The sequence below is a fragment of the Vespa crabro genome, chromosome 14 (assembly GCF_910589235.1).
Source record: "Vespa crabro chromosome 14, iyVesCrab1.2, whole genome shotgun sequence".
NCBI lineage: Eukaryota > Metazoa > Arthropoda > Insecta > Hymenoptera > Vespidae > Vespa > Vespa crabro.
The window spans coordinates 4,738,521-4,751,020 of record NC_060968.1 but is presented as its reverse complement, the minus strand read 5'-3'; the positions used below and the strand labels follow the sequence as shown (position 1 = coordinate 4,751,020).

Below are 12,500 nucleotides of genomic sequence, written 5' to 3'. Positions count from 1 at the left end.
TCTTTTTTTTTCCATAGATATTTCAATAAGTACCTAATAACGACATAATCTTTCCTTCTCGAACGATCCGATATATTATTATTATTATTATTTTTTTTTTTTTTTTTTTATTTAAAAAATTTTAAATATCAATAAAAATTGATGACTCTGTATTCTATGTTCCAGCCGTGTTAATTGTCAAATAATTTGTGGATTTGATCGAAGATTCCTTGTTACACGTCAATCATTGAAAAATCTTCTACTAGATTGATAATAATAAAAATAAAATTGATTTATCCTATATGAAGAGATCGATCAAAGAAAAAAAAAAGAAAAAAAAAAAAAACACTGATAATGATATTTTCTTCGATTGATTTCGTATTAAATTCGCGAAAAATAAAAATAAAATGAAATAAAATGAAATAAAAAAAGAAACCAGAATAAGAAAAAAAAAAAAAAAATAAAGCAATTTAATCGTTGTATCGTATAAATTGTTATACTTCATTCATTATAGTTAATACAATTTTTTAAATGACTTGTTATTTTTTTTGTTTTTGTTTCCAGAAGTACACCAAGTCCAGAACACAAAGAAACGTCGGACACGTGCAAACGATAAGGGAAAGAAGTTTCAATGTCAAAACTGTCCAAGTGCTTTCGTTCATGAACATTGTCTATCGAGACACTTGAAGTACGAATGCGGTCAAGCACCAAGATTTCAGTGTCCTTATTGCATTTATCGGAGCAAACGACGATGCAACGTCTATAGTCACGTACGAAAATTGCATAAGACCCGTGAGGTCTATGCAATCGACATTGTCAATAATTGTGTATTCAAACCTTGAGGACGATACATATTTTTTTCTTACAACTTGTGAGAATTTGTTTTTTATCTTCTTCTTTTTCTTTTTTTTTTTTTCCTTTTTTTTTCTTTTTCTTTTCTCTTTTTTTTTACTTCCTTTCTTGTTTCCCCACTAACTCCACCCTCGAACTACGCATCCTTCAAAAATTTATATATACGATCGTTATCGTTACTACTATTATTTTTATTATTATTATTCTTTTTTTTTTTTTTATTACTTTTTTCTTTTTTTCTTTTTTTTTTTTTTTTTTACTTCCTTTCTTGTTTCCTACCAACTCCATCCTTAAACTCCACATCCTTGAAAAATTTATATATACGATCGTTATCGTTGCTACTATTTTTTTTTTTTTTTCTTTCTTCTTTTTTAATACACATTTTTTTCTTGCTTTTAATTTTTTTTCTTTTTTTTATACTCTTGAACAAGCAGCTTAGTTAAGCACTATTTATATACATATATATATAATATATATACACAATATATACAATATATATATATATATATATATATATATATATATATATATATATATATATATATATATATTGTATATATTCATCGATATAATTAAGCCGATATAATATGTAAGAATTTTGATACATGACAAATTTATTTATTTTTGTTATATGAGAAGTGAAATGGTAAGGAGACGTGTAAATATTAGAAAATACTGCAAATTAGATAATACAAATGCTATGATCGTTTTAAGAAAATTTTTGTACACGAAGGAAAACAAGTGTTCTCTCTCTCTCTTTTTTTTTCTTTTTTTTTTTCTTTTTTCTTTCTTTTCCCCCGTTTTTTATTCTCTTTGGAAATCAATAAAAATATCTGTAATCTTTCTTCCTTTCTTTCTATCTCTCTTTTTCTCTCTTTCTTCATAAATCAAAAAAAAAAAAAAATATAATATTAGAATTAATCGTTTCTTTTTTGATAATCTACTTTAGAAAATATTGACGACACAATGATAAAAACTACGCAATGGATTATAGTTCATTGGGTGAGTGAATTAGAATTTAATTTCGTATTGATGTGAAATATTTGTGTAGATTAATATTTATTCAATATTTATTTAGACGTAAAATTAAATATGCTTATTAACAAATTATAAAGCTAATCATTTATCTCAGAGAAAGAAACATTTCAGATAATTCAATATAAAATTTCTCTGGCTAAACGGTTAAATATTATAAGTATTAATTAATTACTATTTCATTATGTTCCAGCAAATGTTCCATCACATTAATTATCAAATCGTTAAATATCAATGAATCAAAATATTCGATCGATGATATTCTATCGTGTTACGAGTTATCGTTCGAAGTTTTTGATTGACAAAAAAAAAAAAGGAAAAAAAAGAAAAGAGAAAAAAAATATCTAAGGAACACGAATGTTTCACAAATTGCATTAAAAATAAATCGCACAAAAAAAGAACGAAAAGAAATTTAATAATTATTTCGATTGATCAATTAGAATCTAATTGTTAATTAGAATTTAAAATCGTTTCATCATCCTAACGAGTTATTATCGATAACTTTATCCTTATCGTTAAATGGATTGCATTTATTTTGTTTACAGAAACGCAGGATAATCAGCCGAAGTCAAAGTAACATAGAAATATAAGGAAAGATAAGAAACAGAAATGTCGCTGTTCAAGTTCCTTCGGTCATAATGATAATCTGACAATGCATATGAAATATAAATGCAATCATCCGCCAAGATTTAAATGATCTCATTGCTGTTATCAATGTAAGCAAAAGGAATAGCGTTTATAGGCATAGTAGAAGGCATCACGAGGAACTTGATGTTTATGCGATCGACATTGTCGAGAAACGCGTGCACAGACTATAAAAAAATTATTTTCTATACTTTCGAATTTTTTTTTTTTTTTTTTTTTTTTCATATACGAGTGGAAGAAAAAAAAAGAAAAAATGATTTTAATCTGGCGTTTGATTTGCCTCGGTGTTTTTTTTTTTTTTTTTTTTTTTTATGTAAATCGTAATCTAGGAACATCTAATTTTAATTTATATTATAATATATATTATAATATATTATAAATATTCAATATATTATATTGAATATTATCTTCCTTTATCTTCAATTCTATTGCTATCGGCTTGTATTTAATTGCGGAATAAAGAGAAATCCCTGATATCATTTTATTATTATATATATATATTATTGTATAAATATTTATTATATATATATATATATATATTAATATATATATATATTATTTTATATATCTAAGAAGAAAGATTAATTAGGAGCTCCATCATTACTATCGGGTTTGAATTGCCCGTAAAGTTTGTGTCCGATTTGTCTTCAAGTGAAATGAAAAAAAAAAAAAACAAAAAAAAAAAAAAAAAAAAAGAAAAAAACAAAAAAAAGAAAAGAAAAGAAAAAATAAAAAAAATAAATATATATTATACATTGTATTATACATTGAAATATACGAAGAAACGACATGAACTTTTCGGACGACGTAATAAATAGATATAAATTTCCTGTAGTTAAGGGGTTAAGGGTTAAAGGTATCAATGAGAATTAGCCGTATCCTTCTTTATGCTAATTCTTAACAGTTATTACCTAATATATCATAACTATGTTCCTCAACGACACGACGATTTGTCCAATCGAACCAGACATTACAATCTCCCTTCTCCCGTAACAAATTAAAAACTTATTGATCGTTCTTCAATATCAATTGAAAGGCGATCATAAAAAAAAAATGGAGTTATAATATAAAAATCTTGATGAATGATTTTTAATGTTGGAGAAGCTCAGTTAATAACGAATTAGGATTATGAAAAGAATTATTATCGTCAAAAAGAATGAAGAAAAAGAAAAAAAAAAATAAATAAATAAATAAAATGTTATTTATATTTTATAGGAATATAGATCGATAGAAAGTCTTTGATCCTTTCTTCGGTCTAAATGCTGTTTAGTAAATGAAAACGAGAAAAAGAAACGTTTAATCATCGATAACCAGTTACATATCGTAAAGTTATTTATCATCTTTTAAATGTTTCAAAATCAATGACTTGCACTATTCTTGTTTTCAGAGATATACCATGTCCAGGGGCTAAAGGTCAGATGGCAAAATGGCACGAGTGGTAAGAGGAAAAGGTTTCAATGTCCAAACTGTGCAAATGCGTTCGTTCATAAACGTGGCCTAACTAGGCACTTGAATTATCAATGCGGTCAAACACCAAGATTCCAGTGTCCTTATTGCATTCATCGTTCTAAGATTCGAAGCCATGTCTATAGGCACATACGAAATATACACAAGAAACGTGAGGTCTATACGTTCGATGTTTTCAAGAATTGTTTAAACAAACCATAAGGGCGTATTTTTTTTTCTTTTTTTTTTTTTTCATTTTTTTTCTCCTCATTTTCATTCTCTCTCTCTCTCTCTCTCTCTCTCTCTCTCTCCAAAATTTATATCCGATCATAAAATAATAATATTATTATTATTATTATTATTATTATTGCTAGTATTATTATTATCATTATTGTTATTTTTTTACTTCTTTTATTTTATATATATATATATATATATATATATATATATATATATATATATATACACGCATACATACATTCATACATTCTTATCATTAAAATTTTCTCAACACATCATGTTATACTACGACTATTATACATTTACTTATATCAAGTATTATTTAATTAAGCAAAATGTAAAAGATTATAAATACTCAATCATTTATAAATAAATACAATTTTATACACATACATACACACATGCATACACACACAAACATGTAAATACATATTCAATCACATGTTATTTCTCAGACGTTATTGATTTTATCATAGATAGATCTCTCAACGTTAAAAGTTTATCTATAGAAAAGAAAAGAAAAGAAAAGAAAAGAAAAGAAAAAAAAAAAAATAAAAAAAAAAGACAGAAATAAATATCCTATTACTTTACACAGGATAATCATGAAAGAAAATCATTATTTCTCGCTCGATCTATCCATCAGAATCATTAGAATCGTCGTTATAATCGATTATCATTTATTTTCTTGTTCTTTTATTTTTCTCTCAATCATCTCCTTTCCTCTTTCCTGTGTCTCCTTCATGTGCAATAACAATAATTTATTTTTTCTTTTTCTTTTTTTTCAGATATATAACATGATTTGAGAGTAAAAGATCTATTCCCATGTCTGAAATTGTTTAAGTATGTTTTTTTAATAAATTAAAATAACTTGAAGTACGAGTGCACCCAATCATTTAAGATTTTCAATAGTCTTATCGTTTTTATCACATTTAAAACAATATGAAAATATTTATTGTCATTTGTCGAAACATATATCAGCAAAATAATTGAGATCTTTAATTACAATATGATATATTTTCTCTTTCTTTCCTTATTCTTTTTTAATCTCCTTTTTCAAATATATATTTGGAAAATTTTTTCGTTACATATTAAATTACAAAAATATTATTACTTCAACGTATTTTCATTTATTTAAGTTATATAAAATGTAAAGCTCTTTTACATAGGCTTAATCATTTATAAATAAACGTATCCTTATCGTATAATTTTTGATAAAAATACGTGATAAGATATGTAACAATCCGCATGACTTTTTTTTTTTTTTGTTCAAATATCATTGACAATTGATAGCATTGTATTTATTTATTTGGTCTTTGTTCTCGTGTCAGATTGTGAATTTCTCTCTCTCTTCCTCTCTCTCTCTCTCTCTCTCTCTCTCTCTCTCTCTTTCTGGTAGGAATAAAAAAATAAACATCATTTTTACTTTACAGGAGGATCAAGAATACCTTTAATTTCATTGATTCTTTAGAAAAACTGTCTTTAGAATCGTTTTATTTCTATCATTTATTTTTTCAATCTGATGATGGTTTCGTTTCTTTTTATTTTTCAGAGATAGAACGCGATCCACAGTCAATTGCAGTAATGTGTTATGCTGATACTAAAATGACAAAGTTTCCTCGTTCAAAATGTTCAAATAGGTTCGGTAAAAAAAGTAATATTCAATTTAAGATTACGAATGCGATCAAGCATCAAGATTTCAATGTCCTTATTGCAATTTAAGATCTAAGCAAAAGGCAAAATATTTATGCCCACGTTCGAAAAAAGCACGAGATACGTGATAATGTCTATACAATCGACGTTATCAGTAATTGTGTATACAAACCAATCCAACGAAATGTAATTTCGATTTATTAAATGTTATTTTTGTTGTTGTTATTATTATTACTATTATTTTTTTTTTCTTTTCTTTTTACATCTTTTTACCTTTTGTTTTCCTTTTTTTTTTCTTTTTCTTTTTCTTTTCGATTTGATATTCAATATTTTTTTCAACGTCAAAACGCATACATTATTCGTTCATTTTATTTTTAAGTCATGTAAAAATGTAATGTCTATAAAGTATAATCATTTTTAAATCAATGTACCATTACGTATTACGTTTCTATGGATATGGAAAAAACAATTGAAATTTTTGAATAACGCGATACATTTTTTTTTTTTATCCGAACGCGTTAATTATCAGTGAAAAATTAATAGTCTCTCTCTCTCTCTCTCTCTCTCTCTCTCTCTCTCTCTCTCTCTCTCTCTCTCTCTCTGTCCGTCTGTCTGTTTGTCTGTCTGTCTGTATGTATATGTGCTCGCGCGCGTGTGTGTTTATCCAATAAATTGACATATTATTTTTGAAATTTTAGAAGCATTTGCTAGATGCAAAGAAAAAAGAAAAAACCCTAATTCGCTATTGATCCTTCGGAAAAAGCTTGTTTAAAATAATGAAATTTCCTTTTTGTTTTTTTTTCTTTTTTCTTTTTCTTTTTCTTTTTTTTTTTTTTTTAGAAGTGCCCCATGAGTCGGATTCGAAGAAATTAAATTTTCGCATCAATATTATAAAGACAAAGTTTCCATGTCCAAATTGTTCGAGTACGTTCGTATACAAGCATGATATGAGTAGACACATGAAGTACGAATGCGGCCAGGAACCAAGATTTCAATGTCCTTATTGCCAATATCGCTGTAAACAATCATGCAACATGTACAAGCACATTCGTAAACAACACAGTAAATGTACGGTCTATACGTCGGACATAATCACTAATCGTGTATATCAGCCTTAAAGCATACAATTCAATTTCTTTATCTATTTTTTTTTTCTTCCCTCTTTTAACTTCCGCAAACATTTATCTCTTACTTCCATAATTTAATCTTTATCGAATTATTGGATATTTTAATTTTCATTTCTATTATTATTATTATTATTATTATTATTATTATTGTTGTTGTTCTTGTTGTTGTTGTTGTTGTAATTATTATTATTATTATTGATATTATTTTTGCACTTTTTTAATAATGTTCTTTTCCTATTTTTTTTTTTTTTTCTTTTTTGTCTATTCATCAAAATTTTTGTAAAGAATCTGACATAATATCGATATTGTTTAACTATTTGTATTGATTCATTTCAAACATGATTCATGTAAAAAATTGATTTATGTAAAGTGTTAAGTTTATATAGAATTAATTATTTATAAATGAACATATTTCTACGTATATGTAATAAGGGAATTAACTTTTTAGAATGATTCAATATGTATATATATATATATATTTTTTTTTTTTCCAATTTAATGATTAAGTATCAATGTTAATTGATCGTTTTATATTCATTGATGCAATCATCTGTTTATTATTTTTTTGAGTTCGTTGGAATAAGACCTCATGTTACATATTAATCGTCACATGTCAATGTTTAATTAAATAGAAATAAAAAATATCTTTTTACTTTGCAAGAAGAAGATCAAAACGGAGGAACTTTCTTTTCTCTCTCTCTCTCTCTTTTTTTTTTTTTTTTTGATTCGACCCTTGAAAATCACGAGAAAGAAATGAAAAAGAAAAAAAAAAAATAAAAGAAAAAACGAAAACAGAATTTGCAAATCTTGGAATTTAATTCATGGTAATCAATTGTCGTTAAAATATTTTTTTTTTTTTTTTCTTCTCTTCTGTTTCTCATAATATTAATCACGATGATATGTTTGCATCTTGTTTCCAGAGATATATCCTGGTCACTTCATCAAGGAAAACTTCAGAAAGTGCCAACAATATGTTTCCATGTTTAAATTGTTCAAGCGTGTACAATAATAAAAGTAATCTGAATATACATTTGAAATATCAATGCGGTCAGAAATCAAGATTTCAATGTCCTTATCGCTAGTATCGTTGTAAGCAGTTATGCCACGTTTATCAGTATATTCGAAAGCAACATAATAGACAATCGGTCTATACGACGGACATTATCACTAAACCGTGTGTACAGATCTTAAAGGATACATTTCAATTTCTTCTTCTTTTTTTTTTTTTTCGACCCTCCTTTACCACCTGAAACGATTTATTTTTTATTCCCATTATTCAATTAATACCCAATTATTCAATATTTTCATTGTCATTTTTATTGTTATGACTATTATTATTATCATTATTAATATTATTGCCGATATTGTTCCTTTTTTTTTTTTTTTTTTTTTTTCTTTTTTCTCTATTCATCAAAATTTTCCACAAGGAACCACCTGTTATACTATCGATATTATATAAATGTTTGTATAGATTCATTTGAAATATATAAAATGTTAAGTTTTATATAGAATTAATTATTTATAAATAAATGTACTCATACGTATATCGTTTTGATATATGTATGAATGATTTAATATATATATTTTTCTTTAGTTTAATGAGTAAGTATCAATGTTAATTGGTTGTTTTGTATTCCTTCATTCGATTATCTGTTTGTTATTTTTTTTTTTTTTTTTAAGTTCGTTACGATAAAGCCTCATGTTACATATTAATTGTCAATGTTATTGTCTAATTAAATAGAAATAAAAAATGACGTTTTACTTTGTAAGAAAATGATTAAACTTTGTTTGTTTGTTTGTTTGTTTGTTTTTTTTGTTTTTTTTTCTTTTTTTTTTTTTTTTCTTAATTTAATTCCCAGAAAGGAATAAAAAGAAAAAAAAAACAACGACGAAAATAATACTTGAGAATCATTTAATTCATGATAATCAATTGTCGTAAAAATATTTCTGTCTTTTTTCTTTTTTCTTTTTCTTTTTTCTTTTTCTTTTTTTCTTTTCTTTTTTCTTTTTCGTTTCCTCATAATGACAATATCGATGATATGATGTAACTTTTTGTTTCCAGAGATACATCGTGACTACGTATCAAGGATCAACAATAAAAAGTTTTCATCTTCAAACTGTACAAAAGTGTTCAATCAGAACCATAATATTATGAATTAGTTGAATCTAAATATAATCAAGGATATTATTTCTTCCTTTAAATATGTGAAAATTTTTCTAATTTTTTTTTCTCTTTTGACAATTTACAATCAATTATTATTATTATTATTATTATTATTATTATTATTATTATTATTATTATTATTATTATTATTTTCTCTAAACGTTTTAACAACAGTTACAATTGATCATTCTATCTTCCCAATATGTCCCATCATACATTATCCAAATCTCTTTTCCTTCGTAGAAAAAAGAAAAATAAAAGTAAAAAATCTTTGAGTAATACGATTAATCCTTGTGACGTATTAATTAACTAATTTAATCATCGTCATCATCATCATCATCATCATCATCATCATCATCATCATCATCATCTTCATCATCATCATCATCATCATTATTTTCATCGTCCTTGTCTTTACCAACAGTTTCTTGTTTCTTGTCTTCTCTTTTCAAGCCCTCGACGAAGGCTAATCTCAATAACTTGTTTTCTTTTTGTTTCCAGAAGTAAATCAGAAGCCAAGCACGTCTAACTTCGATGACACCAATATTAGTAAGAAAAAACTTTCATGTCCGCAATGTTCAAGATTGTTCGTTTATAAGCGCAGACTTTCTAATCATATGAAGTATAAATGCGGTAAGACAATAATATATCAGTGTCCTCATTGTTCTTATCAATATAAATTTCGAAGTGAGGTGAACAGACACATACGAAGGAAACATGAGAATCTTATGGTCTATACAATTAAAATTGTCAAGAACGTTGCGTAGATAGATCCTGAGAATAGATTTTACTTGTTCTCTCTCTCTCTCTCTCTCTCTCTCTCTTTTTTTTTTCCTTGCTTTGTTTATTCTATTGTATTTTGTTTTTTCATTTTAACGTATGAAAAATATGTTCCACTCTTGCCGTAATCGCAATTACATCGATTCTCGAATAATCGAAGATCTTATGAAAAAAATCTTTGTGAAAGCGTATGAATTGTTTTTTCTTTTTTTTTATATTTTTTCTTTTTTCTCTTTTTTTTTTTTTTTTTTTTTTTTTTCTTTTATTTTCTTTCATTTTCTTATTCTTTTTTTTCTATTTTACTAAAGGATCAATCGAAGATGAATCATTAGTCGTATTGACTTTTTTTTTAATTCGAGAAATTTTAATTTTAATCGTTCCAATCGATCTTCGTAAATTGTACCTTCTTCTTCTTTTTTTTTTTTTTTTACTTTCTTCTTTTTCTCTTTTCTTTGTTGAAGAGTTAAAGAAAGAAATTTTTCATATGAATAAAGAATGATTTGAAAAGACACTTGATCTTTTTTTCTACAGTCAAACATCAAGATTTAAATGTGCAATAGTTATGCTAAGTATTGACATAACATCTATAGTTACGTTCGAAATATGCACAAGGATAATGAAGTGTCTATGTAATGCGATGGACATCGTTAAAAATCACGTTTACGAACCTTCAGAGCACATTTCCTTCCTGTTATTTTTATTTGTGACAATATTATTATTAATATTATTAATATTATTATTATTATTATTATTATTATTATTATTATTATTATTATTTTTAATTCTTTAATAAAAATTATCGATGTCTATTTTTGTTAAATTATTAACAATATTGCTTACTCCGTATCGTTTTATTTTTGCATACTTACGAAATGCAAAATTATCATTCGTATAACGATAGATATCGTTGAATTTTTATGGCCGACATATTTTATTATTATTAATTTCTTTTCATTTGAAGAAATAATAAATATCCTATTATCCCAAAAAGTCCTTTATAAAATCATTCAATTTATTTGTATTCCAAGTAAAAAAGATTTTATTATAACGATAATAAAAAATGAAGTTTGTGTTATATTCAAAAGGAAAGATAAAAAAGAAAAGAAGAATAAACAAGAAGATTCCTCAAGAGAAATAGCTCATTGATCTAATCAATAATGAAATTCTATCTCATTCTAATTTTTCCTTTCTTTTTCAGAGCTCCTGAGGGTTCGTTTAATCTGTTACGACGAAGAAACCAATAAATTGTTTTTTGAAATATTTCAATATTAAATAGTTTAGATATAAATAGTTCGAGAAAAGGAAGAAGAAAAAGAAAAGAAAGAAAAGATTGGAACAACAATTAATTCAATTTCGTTGATTTTCCTTTAGTATTAAAAAATCAATGTATATCAATTGGATCGATAACGTTTAGATCAATTGATAAAAATCGTCCAATTTATATATACACACATTAATAAAAATAATATCTGTTTTAATCTTTCATTCATAATGGCTTCGTCGAATTGATAACAAGAAATCCATTTGTGTTTGTCATTATCATTGAACACAGTCACCCAATTTGTATCAAATATATTTCATTGAATAATACAAAATGTTAATTTGCTAATAAGATATTCAATTAAAATCGAGGACAAAATTTATTATCATTTTTCCAGGAACCAATCTGTCTTCTTATCATCGAAGAAATCATCGTGATCGTGGATCATCGATGATGATGTTTTCAAGGAACGACTACTCACAATACTACTACTATTGTCCATCACCGAATTGTTCTAGCGTATTTAAATGGAAGAGAAATCTAACGAGCCATCTACGTTATCAATGTGGCCAACAACCGCGTTTTAAATGTCCATATTGTCAATACATTTGCAAAGTGAAGACCGACATACGCAAACATATCAAGATTAAACACAGCGACAAAGATATTTATGTGATCGACGTGCTTCAATCATTACCGACCATCCTCGGAGCTTCTCAATAAGAAAAAAAGAAAAAAAAAACCCCCCCATTGACAAATATAAAATTTATCGTTATTGTTATTTTTATTGTTATTGTTATTATTGTTACAATTGTTATTATTATTTGTTCTCTCTCTCTCTCTCTCTCTTTCTCTCTCTCTCTCTTTCTCTCTCTCTTTCTCTCTCTCTCTTTAAGAGAAATCACATGAAAGGAAAACTTTGAAATTGAAATATTTCGATTTTTTTTTTTCATTTATTTCTATTTTTATTCTTAATTTTAATTTGAAATTTTTCGTATATACATATGTATATTTATATATATATATATATATATATGAATCGATTGTTTCGAGCAAAATTTTATTGTACGTCCTAATGAGTAAGGATTTTGTTTTTTTTCTTCTCTTTAATTATTCTCTAATTATTTGGCATAAATAAAAATATCTTTAATCATTTTCTTTTATTTGTTTTTCTTCTCTTCTCTCTTCTTTTTTATATTACGATTTTTTTTTATTGTGCTCGTACATACGGCGATCTCAGGAGATACGCTTGGCATGTATCGCATTTAACTCTCCTTTTCTCTCTCTCTCTCACTCTCTCTCTCTCTATATTTGTTTCTTT

The 12,500-nt window shown here is 25.7% G+C and overlaps 1 protein-coding gene across 29 annotated transcripts in view; it reads left to right on the top strand.

Moving 5' to 3' along the window:
- Positions 1-12,500, top strand: part of LOC124429034 (longitudinals lacking protein, isoforms F/I/K/T-like) — a 284,869-nt gene that overhangs the window by 86,894 nt on the left and 185,475 nt on the right. The window contains exons 7-8 of one of the 29 annotated variants that reach the window (XM_046973800.1): positions 9,640-9,687; positions 11,577-11,917. The exons of 26 other annotated variants lie outside the window; for them this stretch is intronic. In XM_046973800.1, coding sequence (XP_046829756.1) covers positions 9,640-9,687; positions 11,577-11,902 — 374 coding nt within the window. In that variant the 3' untranslated portion in view covers positions 11,903-11,917. Of the gene's footprint in view, positions 1-543; positions 848-9,639; positions 9,772-11,576; positions 11,918-12,500 lie in introns of those variants that run through there. 2 more of the 29 variants (XM_046973787.1, XM_046973802.1) reach the window with 2 other exon arrangements.